The sequence below is a fragment of the Phyllostomus hastatus genome, unplaced genomic scaffold (assembly GCF_019186645.2).
Source record: "Phyllostomus hastatus isolate PE091 unplaced genomic scaffold, TTU_PhHast_1.1 phas_contig_17, whole genome shotgun sequence".
Lineage (NCBI taxonomy): Eukaryota > Metazoa > Chordata > Mammalia > Chiroptera > Phyllostomidae > Phyllostomus > Phyllostomus hastatus.
Window position 1 is genome coordinate 18392355 of NW_025333664.1, and position 24048 is coordinate 18416402.

Below are 24048 nucleotides of genomic sequence, written 5' to 3' on the forward strand. Positions count from 1 at the left end.
GGTGCACCGACTGGCTGTTAACGTCTCTGGGGGATGGGGGGTCTCGGGGCCTGTTTTTTTTTTTTAAGGTTTCATTTATTCATTTTTTAGAGAGGGGAAGGGAGGGAGAAAGAGGGAGAGAAACATCGAAGTGTGACAGATATATCAAGATACATCAACTGGTTGATTCTTGTACTTCCCCCACTGGGGACCTGGCCCGCAACCCAGGCATGTGCCCTGACTGGGAATTGAACCGGTGACCTTGGTTCTCAGCCGCCGCTCAATCCACACAAGCCAGGGCTTGGGGCCAGGCTCTACGATGGGAAGCCCTCACTAAGTCCAGAGCTGGGGTCTGATGCTAGCCCTGCTCCAGAATGGCCACTGGTACCCGTCCTTCAGTTCTGCCTCCGCCTAGGAGACCGCACAGGGCCTGGCTGGACACCCTTGTACCAGGAGCCAGCAAGGGCTTGGCACAGACCAGGGTCAGAGACCCAGGCGACTGAACTTGGGGCGGCAGGGGCCCCAGCGTTAGCGGTCACTGCAGCGGTGGCAAGCCCTAGCCCGCTCCCAGGGCTCTGATACTAACATTGGGGGCAGACCCTCACGGACCTGGGGGACACAGTGGCTCCAGGAGACTCATCCTGCAAAGGTCCATCTCAGCTCTGAGGTGGAAACCAGAAGGCCCCCAGAGCACAGTGGGGGAGGGACTGAGGAGAGGACCGTGGGGTCGGCATCAGTCTGGTTTGAATGGAGCCCTGTAAACCAGGGGAGGTCCATGGGGCTCCTGGAGGGCATCTGGCCTGACCTGTCAGTCCTGACTGGCTTCAGTAAGTGGCTGTGATGAGGGGTTGTCCCCAGGCTCCGGCCAGACCCAAGAACCACACAGAGACCAGCACTATCACAACCAACACGTTTATCAACCTGGGGCCTCGACGGACTCTCTGGGGGGGCTGGGGGCAGAGAAACGGGAGAACGAGGGGACAGCAAGGGGCAAGGGGACAACTACACTGTCTTCCCTAGATCGATCTTCTTCTGGATGGCTCGTGCCGAGTGGTAGATGAGCGAATCGATGAGTCCGGCCACTGGGGATAGAGACGAGGGCTGGCACTCGCCCAGCTGCGCCCTTGGCTGGGCCTCCAGTGCCTTCGTGGCCAGGCCAGCATCTCCCCTTGGCCTTGATGAACCCCTTCTCCCCCAACCAGAATCTGGGAGGAACCCAGGCTTTACACTCCCACCATGCCCCGACCCCAGACACCTGGAGCCACTCACCTGTGAACATGCCCCCGATGATGGCGCACACGCCCGTGAGGAAGTGTGTGAAGGACCTGACGGGGGGAGGGGATCAGTAGGCACCCCTACGGCCGTCAGGCCCGGCGCCCCCCTCTCCCCACCCTCACCTGTGCTTCTCTGTCAGCTTCACCATCATGGGCGAGAGCTCGTACAGCACGAAGACTCCGGGAAGCCCCTGGTCACCTAGCAGCCCATTGGCGACCTTCTCATGTCTGGTCACGGAGAACTGGTTTGTCCTCAGCACCTGGGACAAGAGGGGAGCCCGGGCTGGGGCCAGGTCTACAACCTGACTCCTGACCCCTGGCCCCCGCCCCGGCTCCTGCCCCGTGCTTCGCAGCACCCTGAATGTCGTGGAGAAGAACATGAGCCCCATGTTGGTAATGACACCATGAGGCCTGGGGACCGCCCCGACGCCTTCTCCCAACCTAACAACCCTGCTTCCCCTCCGGTCACTAGCTCCTCAGGTTCACCGCCCCCAGCTACGTTTGGCGGACCCTCTCAGTGGAGGTCCACGGATGAGAAGGAGCTCTTCAAGGCCGCACCATGAGCTCCGGGCAAGGCTGGGCCTCACTGCCTCTGCAAACTCAGTCCCGTGCGTTCTACCGGTCCACTGAGGTGCTGCTGCACAGGCCACAGCAGAAAGGAGTAGGGGGCCCGGGAAGGGTCAGCCCCAGCCCAGGGCAGACCACGGGGGGCAGACAGTGGGCACTGGATGTGTAGATGGATGCGGTGTGAGCAAGTAAAAAGAGCAAGGGCTTTGATGTCTGACAGCCTGAGGCCCGGGAGGCACAGCACCTACACTCTGAGCCTCGGCTCCTCAGCCGGCTCATCAGTGTGAGAGCGGCACTTCGCTTCCCAGGTTGAAGGGACTTAAGTGCTTGACATGGAGAGGGTCTCCAGTACCTGAGCCCCCACAGACTCACCTCCCCATCCAGCTTCATGTACACGGTGGGTACCACCTTCACAAAGTACTGGAACATCATGGAGGCTGCAGGGAGAAGAGGGCAGTGGGCGGGGGTGCCTCGTAGGGCTTTGGGGCGGGGGCCACCTCCCAGGCTGGTACCTTGAAGCGCAGTGACGTTGGTGTGGTCCAGGGGGTTCACAATGCCCGGATAGTCCTCCCCGAACGACAGGTGCCGGATGTAGTGGGTCATGTTGATCTGCAAGCAACACCGGAGCCCGAGACTCAGAGCACTCGAGGCCCCCAGCAGCCCCCACCCCACCCAAAGCTCTGCGGGACAGGTGCAGACAGGGCCCCTGGGTCTGGGAGCGAACGTGTGGGGAGGGGGGTGGGCGGGAGCGGCCCCATCTGGGGGCATCCGAGACAGGCCCCCCTTCTCCCCCCCGGGACTCCTCCTTCACAGAGACTGCAGGCCCCAGCATTGGAGGTTCCCGCTGCCTCCATGCTTCAGGCAAACACAGACTGGGCGGGGCCCTTTGTGGCAGGTGCTCACTCTCCCTGGGGTCTCAAGCCAGGGAAGCCCAGGCTGGAGGGGCCCCAGCTCCCGCTCTGTTCTGGTCTCTGTCAAACCCAGCCACTAGATGGGTCTTTACAACTCTGCGCATCTGATTAAGTCATGACCCCGGTTAAGGTGGGCGGACAGCCGCCCACTGCCCTCAGGACGAAGACCAGGCTCTCCGGCGTGGCCCCAGTCCTGCGACCTGGCGTCCACCGGCTTCTCTGGCTCATCCACCCACACTGGCCCCTGTGGTTCATGGGAAGTGCCACAGGCCCTCCTGACCAAGTCCGAGGGAATGCTCCTGTCCAAGCCCATCTCCTGTCTCCAGCCCGCCCGGATAGCAGGTCAAAAGTCACTCCCAGTGACTCGGCCCTCAGCCCGGGTCTTTGTCTGCTCCCCAGCCCAGGATGCCCCTGCAGAGAAGGGAAGGCGGCAACCATCTCCCGCCCACCCGCCCTCTCTGATTTCCATCTGGTACGTACGTTGTCGAGGCCGAAGCTCTGCAGGTCATGGACTAGGAGAGAAGGGGGAAGGTGTCACCAGGAGGAGTAGGACTGGCCACCTGACTCCCTCCAAGTCCTTGCTCTGGCCTCCTCTCCTCACTCTTCCCTCTGGAGAGTGACCTGCCAGGCTCTTCTCTGACCCTTTATCCCGCTGCCCCTTCCCTCAGCCTGGCCGTGCCTGAGGGCAGCCAGGAAGGGCCTTCCTTGGGCCTGGGGAGAGGCCGTGCCCTCCCCGGGGCTCTGAGGAACACAGACCCCAGCTCTGCCGACGGGCACAGGGAGCCCGCCATGGGCACCGCTCCAGGCCTTCACCCCCACCTCCAGGCTCTGCCTGCAAGTCAGGAAACAACACCCACCAACTTCGGTCTATTGTTAACCAGAGTGGATGGCCAGTCACTGAATCCCGGGGAGGTGGGACCTGAGAATGCTGTCCAAGTTCCTTCCTCGACTCCTCCTCCCCCTCCCTCAGAGCCCCCGCCAAAGAAAACCCAGTGGCTGTCCTGCACCCCCTGCTCCCGAGTGAGCTCATCCTGCCATCTGACCCTGACCCTTCTGCTGAAAGGAACCCCAGCTCACCCAGTCACCCCGGCGGCCAGGCCAGAGAAGGCCCCAATCCCAGACCCATGCAAACCTCCCCCGATCCTGGGAGGGGAGGCTGCCCCAGATGTGGGGGCTTGGCCTCCCAGGGGGCAGGGCCACTTACTCTCCACAGCATGTACTGCAGCATGGGGGAGAGAAGGGGAGAGAAGGGGAGAGAAGGGGAGAGAAGGAAGAGAGAGAAAGAAGGTTCAGAGCTTCACAATGAGAGCTATGGAGCAAGATGTGTGGCAGGAGGGAAGACTGGAATCTTTCTTGCCTCAGCAGCAGCGTCTGGACCCAGCTAACAAGCCCCTCCCCAGGTCCAAAGGAGCACTTTCCTGAACAGCAAGAGTGCAAGGAGGGTTGGGGGCAGAAGTATGGTAGCCTGGGAAGAATAAGAGACCTAGAGCCCAAGCAGCCACATTTCTAGCTGTGTGACCTTGGGCAAGTCACTTGCTCTCTCTGGGCCCCAGTGATTTCCTCACAGGGCTGTCCTGAGGACCAGGTAGGATCTAAGGTGGACAAGTACTCAGTAAGCTTCACAACCTCTCCTCCCTGCCCACTTTGAATCAACAAGGATGCCAGGAACTAGTTCCCTGACCTTTACTTCAGCCAGATTGCCAGCATCTGATATACCACATATGACATACTTGTTTGTTATCTGCTTTATCTGCTTCTTTGCTAGAATGTTCTAAGGGCAGGGACTTTGTTCTGTTCACTGCTGTATCCTTAGCACCCCGACTAGCATGTGGCACACAGTAGCTGATTACGAAATATCTAGCACATGAATGAATGAAGGAATGAGCATGGATTTCATTTCTTCATCCCTGTAAGGTGGGCACTAGTAGCTTCGGCCCCGCTTTATGAAAGGACCTGAGCAGGGCTCACTACCGCCCACACGGGACATGACTCGGGAGGGGAAAGACCTGTGTGCCAACGCAGCCCGGCTTCCCCGACAACCTCCCGCGCAGGCCGGCTGAGACTGGGCGCCGCCTTTCAGACGGGTGCCCTCATCACCAGGCCCATGCCACAGTTTTGAAGCTGCCCAAATACCCTAGGTGATAAGGACTATCATCGCCATTTGGTAAAGTAGGAAACGGAAGCTCGAGAAAGTTAAGAAGCTTTCTCAAGGTTTCACACAGCCAGAAGGTCTGAAACGGAAACCTGAGCCCAGGAGTCAGGGTCCGCAGCCTGTGCCCCTAGCTGTCGCACCGGGCCGCCACCCGACGGGAAGGTCTGCTCTGGGCCAAAGAGCATCAGGCGGGTGAAGGGGCCCCAAACTCTCCAGGGCGCCCCCTGGTCTAAGCCCCCCTGGCTGACGGAGGGCCACTCACCGTGCACGTGGGACTGCTGGAAGCTCTTCCCGGGAGCAAAGTGGAAGTTTCCGGCCACCTGGAGGAGACATTTCCTGTCACTAGACAGCTGTTTCCTCCCCTCCCTTCATCCCCCGAGGGCCCGGGCAGGCCCTCGATTCCCAGTGGAGTGGGGCCAACCCACAGCCCACCCGGCCCCGCCCGGCCCCAGTCCCTCCGCACCTTGTTGACTTCCAGGAAGCCGTACACCTGGCAGCCCTCGTTCTTCTGCTCCTGCATCTTCTGGCTGAAGCCCTCGCGCCGGCACTGCTCGATCGTGTCTGGGTTCTTGAAGGCCCAGCCTCGGCGGCGATATGCCTCCCGCACATCCTCACAGGTGTTACAGCACCTGCAGCAGAGGGGGGCGGGCCGACGGGGTCAGAGAGGTGCGAAAGCAGGGCTGGCACTGTGGGAAATCAGGCAGGAGCAGTTCTGCCTGCTGACGGAGCCTCCATGAGCCTCATCCTTGACCCTCATCCTGGACCACCAAACGTTCTCTAAGTGTGCTCCCTCAGTGACCGCGGGACTGTTAAAAACACCTACTCCTATTCCGTTTGGGGCGGTGAAAAGTTCTGAAACAGGCAGTGGGGATGACTGTATGCTGAATACTATGAGTGCATGATCCAAATGGTAAAATTTATGTCACATGTATTTCACCACAATACATATTTTTAAAAATACATATTCCCAGGACCCACCTCCGACCTGCTGAATGAGCCTCTCAGGGGTCAGGGGTCAGGGCTGGGAAACATAATAGCAGTTGCTCTGTATCCAGGGTTTAATAATCTGAACTAGGCCTTCCACCTCAGGGCTGTATACAGAGGATACAAATACTTAATCTGGATGTGACTCCTATGAGAAAGGTGCTACAATCATCCCTGTTCACAAGAGAGGCCATGTGGCGTGGCCCAAGGACACGTGGGCAGAACCAGGCAGCTGGACTCCAGAAAGCACCTCTGAACCAGAGCAAGGGCCATTGCAGCCTCTTCTCCAGGTCTGTGGCCCCCGGCAGGGCCTGGGCACGGAGCTTCAGTCCCTCACACTCAGTGACTGAGGCACACGCCCCACCTGCTCTAAACTCTTGGTCCGACCGCCATACCTGCCTCTGGCTGAGGCTGGGGATGGCTGACATACGGTGCCTGATGGGAGCCCTGCTCCCCTGCCCTCCCCTGCCCTCCCCCGCCGCCAGGGTCTGGCTCACTTGATGTCTTCGGTCTCTGCACCGTAGCAGCTCTCACAGCGGTCAGGGTCCAGGGTGTTAGGGTCGAACACCTTCATCTCCGCTTTCCCGAGCTCTACGGAGAGGGCAGGGGGCGTGTCAGCTGGGGGCAGGCACAGTGACATCTGCACCCCCAAGCCCTGCATGGGCCCTCCGCAGTGTGACTTGGGAATAATAAAAGTTATAATAATAGTTAAGTTTTACATAGTGCATACCATGTGTCAGGCACTAGGCACTCCTACACATGTGTTATTTCTTTCAACAATAGTAACAGTAAGAAAACACTAACGGTCAATACTAAATGTCGGTACAGGTCACTGTACTGCACATGCGTCATCACATTTCACCCTCACAGTGACTCTGAGAAGGTGAGGTTACTGTCCCCATCGTATCTGAGAAGACGCTGAGGCTAAGACATGAGAAGTGACTTTGCACAATGCAACACAGTACGTGGCAGACTTCAGCTCTACATCCAAAGTGTGGGCCTCAAACCGCTTTCCCATGGGGCTTCCAGACTCTCTGTGCCGGCTCCCTGCCTCTAACTACGTCATCGTAATTGAATTCAACATTCAATACCGTGACTGCCTGTCCTCCAATGGTCTTCTCCTTTCATCATCTCACCCCCGCCATCCATTTCCACGCTCATACCTAGACCCCGTCATTAGCGATCACAGCCAACTGTTCAAAACTCAATGTCAAGTATCCCAATCTGCCGGCACTGACCCTTACGCTCCGAGCTCACTACCTCTGCTCTGCGGAACACATCAATTCTTCGGCACCAGTAACACGATCGCCCCTTCACGTCCTCACTTCCCTACTCACACTCCAAGGTCCAAATGGGGAAAGGACGATCTCTTTAACAAACAGTGCTGGAAGGACGGATATTCACATGCAGATAATGAACTTGGACCCCTATCTTACATCACTCATAAAAATGAACCCAGAATGGACTGACAACTTAAATGTAAGGCTTGCTATCATGAAATTTCTAGAAGAGAACATAGGGAAAAAGCTCCTTGACATTGGTCTTGGCAATAATTTTATGGATTTGACACCAAAACCATAGTCAACAAAAGGAAAAACAAACAAGTGGGAATGCATCAAAATTAAAAGCTTCAGCACAGAGAAACAAGCAACTAACAAAATGAAAAGGCGGCCTACAGCATGGGAGCAAATATTTGCAAGTGTGATCTCTAATAAAAGGTTAACATCCGAATATAAGGAACTCACGTAACTCAACAGCATAAACCCCCAAATGATCCAGTTAAAAATGGGTGAAGGACTTGAATAGACATTTTCAAAAGGAGACATACATGTCATTAAGAGATACCTGAAAAGGTGGTTAACATCATCAATCACCAGGGAAATGCAAATCAAAACCATGAGGTATGACCTCACACCTGTTAGAATGACTATTAAGAACAACAACAACATGCCCCGTCTGGCGTAGCTCAGTGGATTGAGTGCGGGCTGTGAACCAAAGCATCGCAGGTTCAATTCCCAGTCAGGGCACATGTCTGGGTTGCAGGCCACGGACCCCAGCAACCGCACATTGGTGTTTCTCTCTCTCTCTCTCTTTCTCTCTCCCTTCCCTCTCTAAAAATGAATAAATAAAATCTTTGGAAAAAAAAAAACAACCTTTGGGTAAAAAAAAAAAAAAAGAACAACAACAAAAAAACCCAAAAGAGAAAAAAACAACACAAAAAAATAAGAGATAAGTATTGGGGAAGATGTGGAGAAAAGGGAACCCTTGTGCACTGTTGGTGGGAATGTAAATTGGTACAGCCACTATGGAAAGCAGTATAGACATTTCTTAAAAAAATTTAAAATAGAATTGCCATATGTTCCAGTAATCCCACTTCTGGATATAAAATGTATATGTATATGTGTAAACACACACACACACGAAATGAAATTAGTAAAATCAGTATCTCAAAGAGTTATCTGCCGTCCCACGTTCATTGCAGTATTATCAGAATATTCAAGACATGGAAACAAGCTAGGTGTCCATCAACAAATGAAAGGACAAAGAAGATGTGATGTGATATACATAGAATGTAGTCAGCCACTAAAAAGAAAATCCTGTCATTTCCAACAACATGGCTAAAACCTTGAGGACATTATGCTAAGTACAATACGTCAGACAGAGAAATACTGTATGATCTCACTTATAGGTGGATTCCAAAAATGCCAAACTCATAGGAACAGAGAGCAGACTGGTGGCTGCCAGGGGCTGGGGGTGTTGGGCAGAGGTTGGTCAAAGGGCACAGATTTCCAGTTACAAAATGAATGAGTTCTGGGAATCTGCTGGTGACTATAGTTAACAATACTGCATTGTATACGTTCACTGAACGTTGCTAAGAGAGTAGATCTTAAATACTCTCATCACACACACACAAAAATGATAACTATGTGAGGTGATAGTGTGTCAACTAACCTTAATGTACTAATCATCTTGCAGTATACACATATATTGAATCACACCTTAAACTTACACAGTGTTGTATTTCAACTATATCTGAACAAAGCTGGAAAATAAATCCCATGGTCCATTGTTGTAATTATTCTCTTGCACATAACCACAGCCCATGAGTTCCTCTCTCCCCTCACTGTACAAGCCTAGCAAAACCCAAACCCTAGTCAAATCCAGCTGTCTGCGACCACTTCTTCCTGTGCTTCCCTCACAGCTGACTGGCAGTGCTGTCCTATTTCACTTCACTCAGGAGTTCACACTCCCATTCTCCTATTCTCTGAGATGGTTAATTTACGTTTCCCTTTCTCCTTACACTTCCAAAGTCCCTTCCCCTTTCTTCACTCTTAGCTAATCCACCTTGCTGTCAATTTCCACTACGAAAAGCAACAGAACCTCCCTTCATTTTACCACCAAACTCACCCCCATTTCCACATTCTCTCCAAGCCCTCACCCCACTTCTCTGTTCTCTCTTACAGCAAAACTCCTGAAAGGGTCACCTATACTTGATGTCCCCACTTCCCTTTCTGTTCTTTGATTAGATTTTCATCCCCAATAGTATCAGGACTATTCCTTTCAAAGTCTCTAGTGTTACTAAGGGCAATGGTCAATTCCCACTCCTCATTTTACTGGACCATCAGTAGCTTTCGACCGTTGCTCACTCCCTCTCCTTGAAACTCTTCCTCTTCTCGGCTGTTGGTACATCTCTTGGCTCTCTTAATGGCTAATCCTTCTCAATCTTCCTTCCTGGGTCCTCATTTCCTGACTTCTAAATATTGGAGGGGCCCAGGCTACCAACCCTAGACCTCTCCGTTATTGGCATTCACTCCCTAGGCTTTGTCATTCAGTCCAATGGCTTCAAACACCATCTATATACTGATAACTCCTAAACTTATTTCTCCAGCCTTTCCCCCAAAGTCTAGACTAGTACATCTAATTGCCTCCTTCACATCAGTAGGGTATACAATGGACATCCCAAATTTAACATGCCTCAAACCTGACATTTCTCCCCAAATCCCCATCCTCCCCTGAGGCACCATTCTCCAAGATGATGCCCATCTCCTGGAAGTCACATCCTTATGTACTCCCCTTCCACAATGAATAGGGCTGACCTGTGTAGCCCCTAGTATATTGCAGAAACAATGGTGTGCAACTTTGGAGGCTAGGTCATCAAAGAAATTGTGGTTTTCACCTCTCTCCTGGATCACCTGAACAGGGGGAAGCCAGCTGCCAAGCTGTGAGGACACTTGGTGGCCCTACCGAGGGGCCCACGTGGTGAAGGCACGGAGACACCCCGGCCACAGCCAGATGTGTGATAAAATGCGCTTTTAGATGCAGTTCCTCCAGCCCCAGTCAGGCCTTCAGATGACTGGAGGCCCAGCCAACAGCTCCACTCCAATCTCCTAAGACCCTACACCAGAACCAGTGGCTTAGTTTGTCGTTCTAAGTCACTAACTTTTGGGGTAATTTGTTACACAGTAGTGGATACATAATATTCCCCTGCCTCTCCCACACAACACAAAAAAATCCTCCCCCTCTCTGGTCATTCTTAACTCAATTCATTCATTCACCCAGGTCGAAAGCTTTGCAATCAAAGCCTTGACTGCTCTCTTGTACCTCACATCCAATCCTACAGCAAATCCTAATGGTTCTACTGGTGTTCAACATGTATCTATTGAATGAATGAAGGATAAAGCTCACCAACAGAGCAATCCCTGTGGTATGAAAAATCATGGCTTTGAGGAGGGTTTTGTATGGTGGAAAACAATCAATGAAGACATTGGGAGGCTGCCTAGAGAGAAGCGGAGAAACTATAAGTGAACGACCATTCTATACTAGGCATTAAACACATATTACTTCATTTGATCCTGTAATTCCAGGTGGTGGGAACCACTGTTTACCACCACTTTATAGCTGGGGTCATAGACTGAAAGATACAAAACTACATCTGAACTCAGGTAATCTAACTCAAGAATATCAACTTTTAACTTTAAGCCACCCTGCATTCCGAAAGGAAAGAGCATTAAGGGCTGAATTCAGCCAAGAGGATGGGAAAGCAAACACTCAGAGAAGCTTGGGTCCATCTACGGGAAGTCTGCCAAGGCAACAAGATCCATCCTCAAACTTTTGTTACTCAGACCATGATATGCAAGGACTGGGGACATCTGAGAATGATAGCCAGGTAAGAGTATTCTTCTCAACATACAGAGGCTAGGAGCCTGGATTTCAGGCCACTATGATGAACAGTTGAGAGACCGTAGGCAAGCCATTTGACTTCTCTGGGTCTTAGTTGCTTCATTGGTCACTAGGCCAGCCATAGCCCACTTGCCAAACATAGGGCTTGGACACCTCCGGCTCTGGGATCTGAGATCAGGCCCCCTCCCCCAGTTACCATGACGCTCTGCCTCTGAGCTCACGGGGATGCCATCCTTATCCAGCCGTTGCTTGAACAGGTTGTGTTCCACATCCAGCTGCTGTTCACCAGCCACATCCATGGCATCAATGCTCAGATCTGGAAGCAGGAAGCCAGGGTAAGGTACTGAGAGCCTGCCGGCAAGGGAATCTGGGTTTTGGAGAGTAGGGGATGCTGGGCCTGTCTTGGGACAGCAATGGGTTAGGGGAAGGGGGATGCCCTGGGCTCCAGTCCAGAACCTCAGGCTGGAAGTGTAAATCTGGAAGCTCACCTGAGAACCCTGGGACTTGCAACTCCCACCCTGGGGGAGGTACTCACAGGCACAAGGCATACGCGGAAAAAATACATCGATGTTGATCTTCAGTTTATCTCCCCGTGACTTGTCCACGTAGAGTTCAGGATGCACCTGGGGCAGCACTACCTCAGTAAGATTTGGCCCCCTGCCCCACACCCATTCCCATTCCTAAAGATGCTATTCCCATAATGTCAAGGTGGGCAAATGTACTCGGCCCCGCCCCTTACCTCTGTGGTTAAGTAATACTGCAGCTCGGACAGGAACAACAGCAGCATGAGAAGGCCACTGATAATAGTCACTGTGGAGCAGGGAGCGAGGGTCAGAATGGCCTTTGCTCATCTCTCCCTGCCCCAGGCAGGCCGGACAAAGTGCGGGAACCCCGACCAATCTGCAGGACACCCCTCTCCCCGAGACCCCCGCCCCGCCACTGCATACCCGTGGCGCCCCCACAGGTCTTGACCCGGAAGTCCTCCAGAGTCTTAGGGTAGGCATCGAACTGCTTCAGCTTCCCCAGCGCCTCCATGGGGACCAGCCGGAAAGCGGATGCCAGCCGGCCCGCCCCTGCAGCCTCCAGCTTCCGGCCCGGAGCTTGAGCCCCGCCCCACTCTCTGCACGCAGGCGCAGCAAGGCGCACCTTCGGCCCCCACCCCTCACCCGAGTTCCCTCTCAGGCTGTCGGTCTCTTAGGTGCTACAGGTGATGTTGTCTGGACGGCGTCCGCTGGCAAGTGCTCCCTCAGTCAGGGTGATCCTCTGTGGACCAGGGTGCCCGGAGGAGGTCTCTGCGGGGTACAGACAGCAATAGCACTCGCTTGTCAAGCTTGTGCTGGGAACATCGCCAAGAGTTTCACATCAGACTTGGAACAACTTGGAACCTCCTAGGACAGTGGTTTTCAAAGTGTCCCCAACAAGCAGCCTCATTATTATCTGGAAACTGATTAGAAATGAAAATTATCGGGCCCCAACACAGACCTGCTGAATCAGAGCCTGTAGGTGCGGCTCCCAGGTTTCAGTTTGAGAATCACCGCTGTAGCAAGTAGGTGCGGCGTCCATTTTCTGGAGGAGAAACTGTGGCCTGGAGAAGCTGATAACTTGCGCTGCATCCCAGCCCATTAATGGCAGGGCCTGATTCCAACTGGTTTCTTCTGGACCTCAAAAGACTTTGGGAGCCAGGACTTTGGGGCTGATTTTTCTGAACGACACCAGTTCTCCTGAGCGTGGCTTGTGGTGCATGGCCCAAATCTTTCCAGTGATGTAGGACCAGGACTTGGGTGAGAGGATCTGTAGGAGAAAGTGACTGAGGTGCTAGGTTAGGGAAGGCTTCCAGGAAGAGGAGGAGGGACACTGGACCTGGGTGCCTTGTGGCGGTCTGGGGAGAGGCTGACCAGGACCCGAGTCCCCCTTCTGCCCTCAGGCTTCCGTTTGCTAGGGAAGGGGAAAGGACTAACTCACATTAATGGAAAACTGACAATATGCTAAGTGCTGTGACTGGTTCATTCTACCATCAGAACAACCCTGGGGAGGCCAAGCGGTGAATTGAGTTTGCCTGAGGTTGTAGGGTTAGTTAATGGAGCCAAGCTAGGATTCAAAGCCTGTTTTTTCTGATTCCAGAGCCTTGGTCTTTTCCACGCATAAGCTGCCACCACCAAGTGCAAGAGGCATTTATTCTCAAATGGATTCCCAGGGGTAACCTTAGCAGAAATTGTCCGCTCTGACCTGTGTCCATCCTGGGCCCATCCATGTTTCACTTGGAAGCCCTCCCTCCCCAGTGCGGCTCCAGGCTAAATGACTGACTCCTTCACTCCTTTAATACATATTTGTACCGTGGTGAATAGGGCTGTGTCAGGGGTCTCAGGGCACGATTAACAGAGTTTCTTAGGGATTTCAGTAATCCAGGCTTCATGGAAGGAACCCCCAATGAGTGACATTTAAAATAAGACTTGAAGAAAGGGACAGAACTAGGGAGGTGAAGTGCTGAGGGTACAAGTGGGAGGGAGAGCTGTGTTCCTGGAAGCGGAACTGCAAATGCAAAGGCCCTGGGGCAAGATGGAACTTGGAAAGTTCTAGGAACAGGAAAAAGCCGGAATGGCTGGGAAATGTGTAAGATGAGGGTTTCGGATTTCATTCTGAGTGCAATGGGATGCCATTTTAAGGGTCCAAGCAGGAAATTAGTTTAAGATCATGCCAGTTCCTGGATGAAGAATGGATGAGGGAAAGGATAAAACAGAAGCTGAGATACTAGTTAGGAAGCTGTTGCAGCCTGTGGAAGGAAAACATTCTAAGTCCTTTAGACTTTAGAAAAGACAAATATAATTTGAATATGAGCTTCCATCTTTTTTTTTTTAACCGAAGCTGTCCTACTTTGGGCACATCATGGGATGGCAGTTGTTTTTTGTTTTTTAAGATTTTATTTATTTATTTTTAGAGAGGGAAGGGAAGGAGAGAGAGAGAGAGAGAGAAACAGCAATGTGTGGTTGTTGGGGGCTATGGCCTGCAACCTAAGCATGTACCTTGACTGGGAATCGAACCTGTGATGCCTGGTTCGCAGCTCATGCTCAATCCACTGAGCTATGCCAGCCAGCCAGGAATGAGCTTCTATCTTAATAAAGGAATCAGTTTTTCTCTGTAAAATGCTTGCTGGCTGAATATGTTAAGGGAAGGCAGTGGATCTCCCCCAGACCAGCAGCATTGGTATCACCTGGAACCATTCCCTCCCCCTCCCCCCCAGGGGCTAGAGAAGAGGGAAATGGGGAATGGCTGCTTAGTGGGTGTGGGGGTTCCTTCCGGGGCGATGACTGTGTTCTGGAACTGCACGGTGGCGATGGCTGCACGACACTGTGAATGTCTTGCCACTGAATTGCACACTTTAAAATAGTTAAAACTGTAACATTTTTGAGTGTTTTATAATAGTAAAAAAAGAGGTTGTATCAGTTGACATAAAACAGCACTAAAGCTCACTATGTATCTTTTTCTAGCTGATTTTAAAAATCTTTTTATTTTGAAGTAACTATAGGCCATAAAACATTACAAAAATAGTAAAGGGAGGTCCCACGTACCCATCACCCAGTTTCTCTTACCACACAGCACCAATAGTAATTTGGCAATTTGATTTCAAACCAGGCAACTGACATGGGTACAATACAATACCTGGACTACAGACCTTACTCAGAGTTTCTGGTGAATTGTTCTAAAAGCTATAAAATACCCAGTGCATATTGCCACTAGTTAAGATGAACTGTTTGACTATTCTCATCCCATGGAAGAAAACATTTTGATTTAAAAACACAATAAAATGGTTTCTGACCTTTCTCCCCTTGAATTAAAGGGGTGCGAGTGGAGATGAAGAGAGGAAAGCAGTTTGGAGATAGAGCAAATGGATTTAAAAACGGATTTGGAAATCATGAGAGAGGGAGAAATCAAGGATAGCACATGGGCTTCTGGCTTCAGCAACTGGGCAAATGGCGGGACCACTTAAGGACAGAGAAGTCTTGGGAAGGCGTTGGTTTAAAGGGGGAAATCCAGAGCTGAGTCTCAGGCTTGTTTGCTGTGCGGGGTCTCTCAGACGTCTCAGTGGACTCCCAATGAGCTGCAGGACACAGGGTCCAGCGAAGAGAGGCCTGAGCCGGTTTCAGAACTGGAGAGGGGTCATCACACATAAGTTGGATTTACGTTCTCTCTTGACTCTGTTCGTGGATCCCATAAATGTTTAGATGGTTCTAAGTCTTAGATGATTCAAAGTCTTAGGGATGCAGCAGTAAAGAAGACACAAAGTTGGCCCCTTTCTTTGTGTAGGCCACCTGTGTGTGACGGACAGGAGAGTGTGGCGGCTTTGCCCAGGCAGGCTGAGGGAGGGAGGTCACAATGCAGAGTCTGTGATGAGGTCTGTGCTATAACTGGGTGCTGGATGGACCCCACTGAGAGCCAAGCTTTCCTCCTGCGGGGAGGATACAGGACACAGCATATATTATCTTTCTACACTTGCACCTTCCCTCCCAGGCCCAGTTAGAGTCCTGTTTGGAGGTGAGCAAATGGATGAAGAGGCAGAAGAGATGGGGTTGGGAGGAGGTATGGGGTGGAGGGTGGAGGCTAGGGAGCCGTAGAGGCCAGTGGGACAGAGACTTGAGCGGCTGGCTGTGGCCTCACCCTCTTCTTTCCCAGACCCAGGTAGAGAAGCCAGTCTGATGCCTGCCACGGAAGCCATCGCCCGGGTCAGACATGAAGCATGTGTGTCAGATTCTTGCCCTCTGGGTCTTCTCGGTGCTCCTCTTGTGTCTGATGATCCGCTGCCTGGATCGGAAACCTGAATCGGCACCCCAGGAAAAACTGACATACTTGGTACCATGGTGTGGCAACTGCCTTTGGTTCAAGTTCAAGAAGTGTGGCAGCCCAGCTGGGACCCTCAACTACTCCCTGTACCACCACACAGTCAGAGAAGCAAACTGCTTTGACGCATGCTATGAGAAGACGATGGGGTCCCTGATGAGGACAACAGAATCCGTGACCCCCAATGCTGTGCTCTGGTGGTTGGTCAGTGGTCAACACTGGGCCTAACCCTTCCCCATTCTTCCCAGGCCTAGCCCATCTCCCACTTCCGGCCCAAACCCCTGCCCTTGGCCCTGGCTTAGTGCACCTCCCATCTTCAGACCCTCAGCCCCTGACCTCTGGGCAGGGGTTTCACCCACCTGGGTCTGCTTTCCTCCCACCAGAGGGGGTCCTAGCCCTCAATCTCCTCCCTCTGGCTGTTCCCAGGGCATGAGCTCAGCAAGCGAGCTGGGCAAAGTGTGGGAGAAGCTGTTCAAGGTGATTCCCAGACCCTCAGTGAGGCATAATGATCTGTATTGTGGGTCTTGTGTGCTGGTGGGGAACTCGAAGGTCCTGCGAAGGGCTTCTGGCCTCAGCAACAACATCACCCAACACACCACAGTCTTCAGGTGGGTGCTGAGGTGAAGGCAGGGTGCAGGAAGGTCCGGGCCCGTCCCCAGAGTCCTGCCAGTGTCTGTTCTCCTTCCCAGGGTGAAACCCGCCCCCGTTCAGCGCTTCAAGACAGTAAGGAATGAAACCACAGGCTTCACCTGCCGTAGGAATGCTGGGGCCCAGGGTTCCTGGAGGCAGCTGCTGCTGCTTCTCCTGAAGCTTTCGGGTCTGGCATGGACTTCAGATGCTCTGAGTCAGGAGGTGATGCTCTGGGAACTCAGACGTTCTTCGCATGGGGGTGGGGAGGCCACTGCAGGATAACCTGTTGAGGGCAGCTGCAGGACATGCCCAGGTCTCAGGGGCTGCTGACACTCCCCCCACCTCCTAATTCTTTCTTAGATTTTGGAAGATGACTTAGTTCCCTAGTTAAATGGAAGATGGCAAAGACAAGGTAAGGGGATAGGAAGGAGTGATACGTGGCTGTGGGCTGCTGTGGGAAGGGCCCCAGGTAGGCCCCCTTGCCCTTCTTCCCCAGGCCCTGGTGATCAGCTACACCTTCCTCAGGTACAGCCAGAGCGGCAGGCTGGATAACCAGAGTCAGCCTCCATCCCTGGGGCTCGTGGCTCTGTTCTGTGCCTTATCCATCTAGGACCCAGCTCAGCATCTTATTTCTTCCCCAGCCCTATGCCTTCAGCATAGACGCTAAACATTTCCACCTGGCTTTCAAGACCCTGCATGATCCAACCCTTCCTCTCCCCTCCTCTCCCCCAGGCTCACACGCTGGGCTTGCTGGCATTCCCCCAGCACACCAGCTGCCTGTGCCTTCTCACTCACTGTTCCCTCTGCCCGGGATGCCCTTCTCTCGTCTCCCTGGGGAATCCTCTCTCTCCCTCCAATATGAGAAGGAGCTGCTAACTGATGCTCGCTTTTCTGGGCTCTGGGGTATTCTCTGCATTCACGGTCTGTCTGCCCTGGAGAAAGTGCGCTCTATTCTCCTCCCAGCTCCAGGAGGCAGCCTGTCACACTTGATGGCTTTTCTTTTTCACACTTGATGTTGAACGAGGTGTTGAATGAGGGGAGGTGGGACAAGGGCAGGATCCCTTTGCTAACACATGCATTTCTCCCTCATTCGCCAGGATGCCCCTTTTGGATTTGGATCAGAGAAGCAAGGAAAGTGAGAGGATGTTAATCAGAACAATGGCCCTAAGGAGGTTACCACCTAGCACAGAAGCAGAAGTGGGAGTCAGCCAGTGTGTGGTGGGCAAGCTCACCGTCCACATGTGATGCCCTGCTGGTCCGCACAAGTCCTAGTCCTTTAGTCCTGAAAGCAGGAGAGTTTTGAGATTTTAGCAGCAACAGTAGAACTATGAGGACTTTCAGGGCTGAAGAGCAAGAGGAAATTGTGCGGACATCAGTCGGGTACTGAATAAAATCCTGGTCAGATTCTCTTACCTGTGAGGACAGTGTCAGGGGAGGAAGGGCCTGACTTGACCTCTGGATCTCAGGGGCAATATTTCTGTGGCTTTCTCTACTGGAGTTCCTGGATCATGCAGATGGTGTAAATTTAGACCCAACTCCATGGTGGGGTTTAAAGCCCAGACTCAGTTCTTGGGGAGGCTCTTTTCCCACAGGATAAAAGAAATGAGCCTCCTTATTTCATCCTATGCTGGAGGGTGAATTTTTTTTTGTAGGGCCCTCCGTTCCAATTCTCTGCCGCCCCTGGGCTCAGACCCTTCTGTCCACATGGGCACTGAACTCCTGAATTCCCAGGCAGCCACTAAGGCAGCTCAAGGGCTCCCCTTCCTCCCTCCCTCTCTTCCGAGAGGGGAAGGGAGGGAGAAAGAGAGGGAGAGAAACATCTATCTGCCACCTCCCACATGCCCCCACCTGGGAACCCTGCCTGCAGTGGAGGCTTGTGCCCAGACAGGGAATCAGGGAATCGAACCAGTGACCCGTCAGTTCACAGGCCAGCACTCGATCCACTGAACTACGCCACTGAACCAGGCCCATGCTGTTTTTTAATTCTTTATTTCTGGCATCTGGGAAATTCCTGTTTTTCTTTCTCTGCTCTGAATTTAAAATAATTTTTTATTAAAAACAGTATATATATGCTTATAAATTTCCCAACTAACTCAGAAAGGATATACAAGACATTAGGAATAGTAAGTAGTTGCCTCTGGGAGGAGACTGGCTAGGGAGAGAACCAGGGGGCGGGTGGATTCTTTCTTTTCATAGACTGTTTGCACCTGTTGGACTGTGTACCACAGACGACCTGTACTATATATTAAAAAATACATACAATTAAAAAAATTAATACTATGTTTGGACCAGCAGTTCTGGATTTTTGTAGGAGAAGCTTCATTATTTTACTAGAAATGGAGGCAAAACTTTACTATCTTCACAGGCCGTCAGAGCTCTCCGGCAGTGCCGTGTGTTGGGTGAGTGTGTGACGAGGCCCATGAGTTCTGGGGGCAGCAACTCATTGCCTTATTGTCATGGGAAACAGTTAGGCAATCCACAGAAAGTTACACAGAAAGTTACAATTACTATATGGGCCAGCAATTCCAGTCTTAGGTAGACACCCAAGAGAAATGGAAATGTATGTCCCACAGACAGTTGTACACAAATACTTATAGCAGCATTATTCATAACAGCCAACTGGAGGAAACAGTCCAAATGTCTATCAATGGATGAGGTCTCTCTATAAAGTGGAATATTATTCAGCCATTAAAGGAGCAGAGTATCCCTAGCTGGCATAGCTCGGTTCATTGGAGTGTGGTCCTGTAAGCCACAGGGTCACAGGCTTTGTTATTAGCCAGAGCACATGCCTACGTTGTGGGTTTGGTCCCAATAGGGGTTGTACAAGAGGTGGCTGATAAATGCTTCTCTCTCACATCAATCTTTCTCTCCCTCTCTTCCTCCCTTCCCCTCTCTCTAAAATTGATAAGCATGTCCTTGGGTGAGGATAAAATTTTTTTTCTAGAAAGGAGCAGAATGTTACTATATGCAGCAAGTTGGATGAACTTCAAAAACCCTGTGCTTAGTGAAAGAAGCCAGGCACAATAGAGCACATGTTATATAATTCCTTTTTTTAAAAAAGACTTTGTTTACTTATTTTTAGAGAGAAGGGAAGGGGAGGAGAAAGAGGGAGAGAAACGTTGATGTGCAAGAGACCCATCAATCACTTGCCTCTCACACACCCCCAAGTACAGACCTGACCTGCAACCCAGGCACGTGCCCTGACTGGGAATCGAACCAGCAACCTTTCAGTTTGCAGGCTGGCACCCAATCCACTGAGCCACACCAGCCAGGGCCATATGATTTCTTTTATATGATCTATCCAGAAAAGTCAAATCCATAGGAATAGCAGATTAGTGATTACCAGGGGTTGGGGCAGAAGAGAATGGTGAATGAGCGATTATTTGATGAGTACAGTGATTATTTGATGAGTACAGGATGTCTTTAAAAAGTGTTGCGTCCTCTTTAAAAAGAGGACTGGTGGCCACACAACATTGTGGGTATACGAAATGCCACTGAATTGTACACTGAAATGGTTCATTGTATGTTATGTGAATTTCACCTCAATTAAAAAAAGGAGTGGCACACAAATGCATGTAGTATGATTACAGCTATAACATTAAAAGCATACAAGATTAAATAATACGCTGTTTAGCTATGCATAGATGTGTAAAAAAGAAAAAGTCAAGGGGATAATAAACATAAAATTCCCAACAGTGTTCAACATCTGGCAGGGAAGAAGGAGCACCCAGGGTTTTTAATGATACTGATGATGTTCTATTCACTAACGTGGGTACATGGATGTTTGTTTTCTTGCTATCTTATATATATATTTAATGCTTAATAAAATTTAAAGTTGTAATAAGGAAGGAAATCCGGTCACATGCTGCAACATGGATGAAGTGTGAGGGACATTATGCTAAGTGAAATAAGCCAGACACGAAGAGACGAATACTGTGTGACTCCTCTTGAGGACAGCCGGACTGATGGGGACGGAAAGTGTGGTTGATGGAGGGCTCTAGGGGCCAAGCGAGAGGGGGTGGGAGTCGTCGTTTAGTGGGATGGTGGTCTCTCCGCTTGGGAAGATGAGAAAGTTCTGGAGCTCTGGTTCACAACGATGTGAAAATACTTAGTGCTACCGAACTGCACACTTAAAGATGGTTCGCCTGGTACATTTTCTTGTGTGTTTTTATCACAATAAAAATTATAGGAATTGGAATTTAATTTTAGATGTGGAAGACCTGACAAGTTCAGGTATGCATGAACTCACCAAATACGGTTGCACACTAGGGTAACAGTTGTTGTTTTTTAAACTGTAATACTAGTCAAGTCTCAAAGACAACAAAAGCAAATATAAAAAAAGTGGGACAGCATCAAACTAAAAAGCTTATGCATAGCAAAGGAAACCATCAACAAAATGAAAAGGCAACTACGGAATGGGAGAATATGCTGACAAGTTATATGATAAGGGGTTAATATCCAAAATATTTAAGGAACTCATACAAGTCAATAGGAAAATATGAACAATTAGATTTAAAAATGAGCAGAGAAATGAGACATTTCCCCAAAGGAGCCGTGTAAATGGCCAACAAGAACATGAACAGGCGGTCAGCATCACTAATCACCTCACACCAGTTAGAACGGCTATTGACCGAAAGGTAACAGACAACAAGCGCTGGCGAGCAGGTGGGGGAAAGGGAACCCTTGAGCACTGCTGTGAACTGGTGCAGCCACTGTGGAAAAGAGCAGGGAGATTTCTCAAAACATTAAACGTAGAACTACCGTATCATCTACCACATGACCCAGCAATTCCACTTCTGGCTAGATGTCTGAAGGAAATAGTCACTATCTCAGAGTGATATCTGCACGTCCATGTTTATTGCAGCGTTTTTACAACGCTCAAAACATGGAAACAAACAAAGTGTCCACCATGGATGAATGGATAAAGAAAATGTCAAATATATGTGTGTATATATATCCTATATACGAATATTATTCAGCCATAAGAAGGACATCCTGTCATTTGCAACAACATGGGTGGATGCTGAGGACATTCTGCTAAGTGAAATAAGTCAGACGAGAAAGACAAATACCATATGATCTTGTATATAGAATCTAAAAAAACAAACTCGTAGAAACAGAACAGATTGGTGGTTGGCAGAGGTAAGGGGTTGAGGAAAAGGGTGAAGGTGATCAGAAGGTACAAACTTCCAGTTATAAGTCTTGGGGATGTGATGTTCAGTGCAGTGACTATAGTTAACAATAGTGTACTGTGTATATATTTAAAAGTTGCTGAGAGAGGGCCCTGACTGGTGTGGCTCAGTGGATTGAATACTGGCCTGTGAACCAAAGGGTCACTGGTTCAATTCCCAGTCAGGGCACATGTGTGGGTTGTGGACCAGGTCTCCAGTAGGGGGTGTGCAAGAGGCAACCATACATTCATGTTTCTCTCCCTTTCTCCCTTTCTTCCCCTCTCTAAAAATAAATAAATAAAAATCTTAAAAAAAAATTAATACAAGTTACTGAGAAAGTAATCTTAAAAGTTCTCATCAGAAGAAAAATTTGTAACTTTGTGAAGTGATGGATGTTAACTAATTGTGGTGATTATTTCACAACATAGACATATCAAATTGTTATGTTGTACATAATTACACTAATACAATGTTATATAATAATTACATCTCAACAAAATGAAAATGTCATTGAGAAAAAGAAAAGTAGAATATATTCATATATCGAGCATTTTTTACTTTAATCTTTATCTTTAATTAAAAAAGTTATTTACTTGTTTTTAGAAAGAGGAGGAGGGAAGGAGAAAAAGAGGGAGAGAAACATCAGTTGCCTCTTGGACTCTCCCAGCCAGAGACCAGGCCTCCCTCAGGAATCAAACTCACAAACTTTTGCTTTGCAGGATGACCCCCAGCCAAGACACCAGCCACTCCAGTCAGGACTGTGCAAAGCTGTTTTAATTTTATAGACAAACGATATGATTTTTAAAGGTAACCTAATGTTTTTGAGGGGAAACCAGGGAATGAATTATATTAAGAGACTGAAAAAAAAACAAACCCAACCCATGAGAATGGTTCATTTTGCAGAAAAACGTAACAATATCCTCATTTGTCAAAAAGTTTATTACATGTTGACTAACTCAATTGGAAGTTAAAAACAAATATATCTTGGAGAAATACTTAGCAGTCACCGACTAGCAAGTCTGATCTGTTTTGAGCAAGAATTAATGTTGAGAATAGACTTAGAATAAGGCGAGTGTGGAAGCAGGGAGGGTAACAGAACAGAGACTGGCTGGATGTTAAGCAAACCCATTTTTCCCCCCGAGGAAACACATTTTTCAGGTTGTCTTATAGTTAGGTGTGGCACGTCATTTATTTCTATTCAATGTATGTGTAAGATGTCTGTAGAGCATTCCTGTTCTAAATATTTACCCACATAGAATTCTTTTTTTCCCCCTCCCAGCACCCTTTTGTGTGCTGATAACCGTGAAAATCTAGCCATACTGTGTTGAAGATGACAGAGACTCACTCATTTTCTCATTGGGCACCTGAACACTTCGTGCAACAGGACGACTTCATAACAGAACGTAAATGTTATCCTTGACGACATCAAAGTTCAAAGTACCAACAGTGGGAAAGGTGAAGAGGAAACAATGGACAAATAGAAGTATATAGATACAATAGCCTCATTTTAGAGAAAGGGCTTCAAGAAGCCTTGTCTTGCCCTGGCCGGGTGGCACACTTAGTTAGAGCATCGTCCCGTACACCGGAAAGGTTTAGGGTTTGATGCCCAGGCAGGGCGCACACCTAGGTTAGGGCACGTACAGGAGGCCACCGATCAATGTTTTTCTCACATCAATGAATCAGTGAATATGTCCTCAGGTGAAGACTGAAAAAAAAAAAAAAAAGAAAAAGAGGACTTGTCTTGAAGTGACAAGCTGGAAAATACAGTTTAGGGTCCACAAAGTGGCCAAGGGACGGTTACTAAGCATAACGACCATACAGGGCAGGTAGTCTAGATACAACGTCATGATATAGTGGTGTAAGCGCTTAGAGATATGGAAGCAAATGCCAGCAAGGAGGGCTAGAACAGGAGGCCCGTGAAGGAGAGCAGGCCACCGCTCCTCATTAAAAACATTTCCAGACGATATGATTTTTTTTTGAGGGGGGGCGACTATTTTCATGTGTTCACCTTGGTCATAATTTTCAAAAACAAAAGAAACTCAACCCCTGAGAGGTTCTAAGGGTTGAATATACCAATGTGATCAATCCTCTCTGACCCGAGAGGTTCCAGGCAGCCCCGCGTTTCCCCATGGTGTCTCCCGCGCACCCACACCAGACTTGCCCGCAGTGGCTCCCTCCTCGCCCTCCTGCCCCCTTGACAGCGACTTCCAAGCCTCCCTTGTCGGCTGGCTCAGGGCTGAATGCCAGAGTGGAGGCTGCCGTGCCAATAGCCTACGCAGAGGAGGTCACAATGTGGTCTCTGTGATGAGGTCCCCGACCTAACTGGGCTGGCATGAAGACCTCTCTGGGCCTCAGTCTCCCCTAGG

At 50.2% G+C, this 24048-nt stretch overlaps 2 protein-coding genes across 3 annotated transcripts; one reads left to right on the forward strand and one right to left on the reverse strand.

The window, feature by feature from the left end:
* Positions 1-877: 877 nt before the first annotated feature.
* ERGIC3 (ERGIC and golgi 3) lies at positions 878-12129 on the reverse strand. Of its 2 annotated transcripts, XM_045833023.1 has the most exons (14): positions 11996-12129; positions 11788-11858; positions 11584-11671; positions 11245-11364; positions 6365-6458; positions 5347-5512; positions 5146-5203; positions 3936-3950; positions 3212-3243; positions 2333-2429; positions 2193-2257; positions 1377-1513; positions 1249-1304; positions 878-1061 (listed from the first exon to the last, which is right to left on the reverse strand). In XM_045833023.1, exons 1-14 carry the CDS (start codon positions 12081-12083, stop codon positions 982-984), a joined length of 1167 nt encoding a protein of 388 aa, XP_045688979.1. In that variant the 5' UTR covers positions 12084-12129; the 3' UTR covers positions 878-981. The 2 variants fall into 2 exon arrangements, with proteins under 2 accessions (XP_045688979.1, XP_045688980.1); XM_045833024.1 differs by lacking the exon at positions 3936-3950.
* A 3644-nt stretch (positions 12130-15773) lies between these two features.
* CUNH20orf173 (chromosome unknown C20orf173 homolog) lies at positions 15774-16898 on the forward strand. Its single transcript, XM_045833189.1, has 4 exons — positions 15774-16085; positions 16308-16489; positions 16571-16733; positions 16872-16898. Exons 1-4 carry the CDS (start codon positions 15774-15776, stop codon positions 16896-16898), a joined length of 684 nt encoding a protein of 227 aa, XP_045689145.1.
* Positions 16899-24048: the final 7150 nt, after the last annotated feature.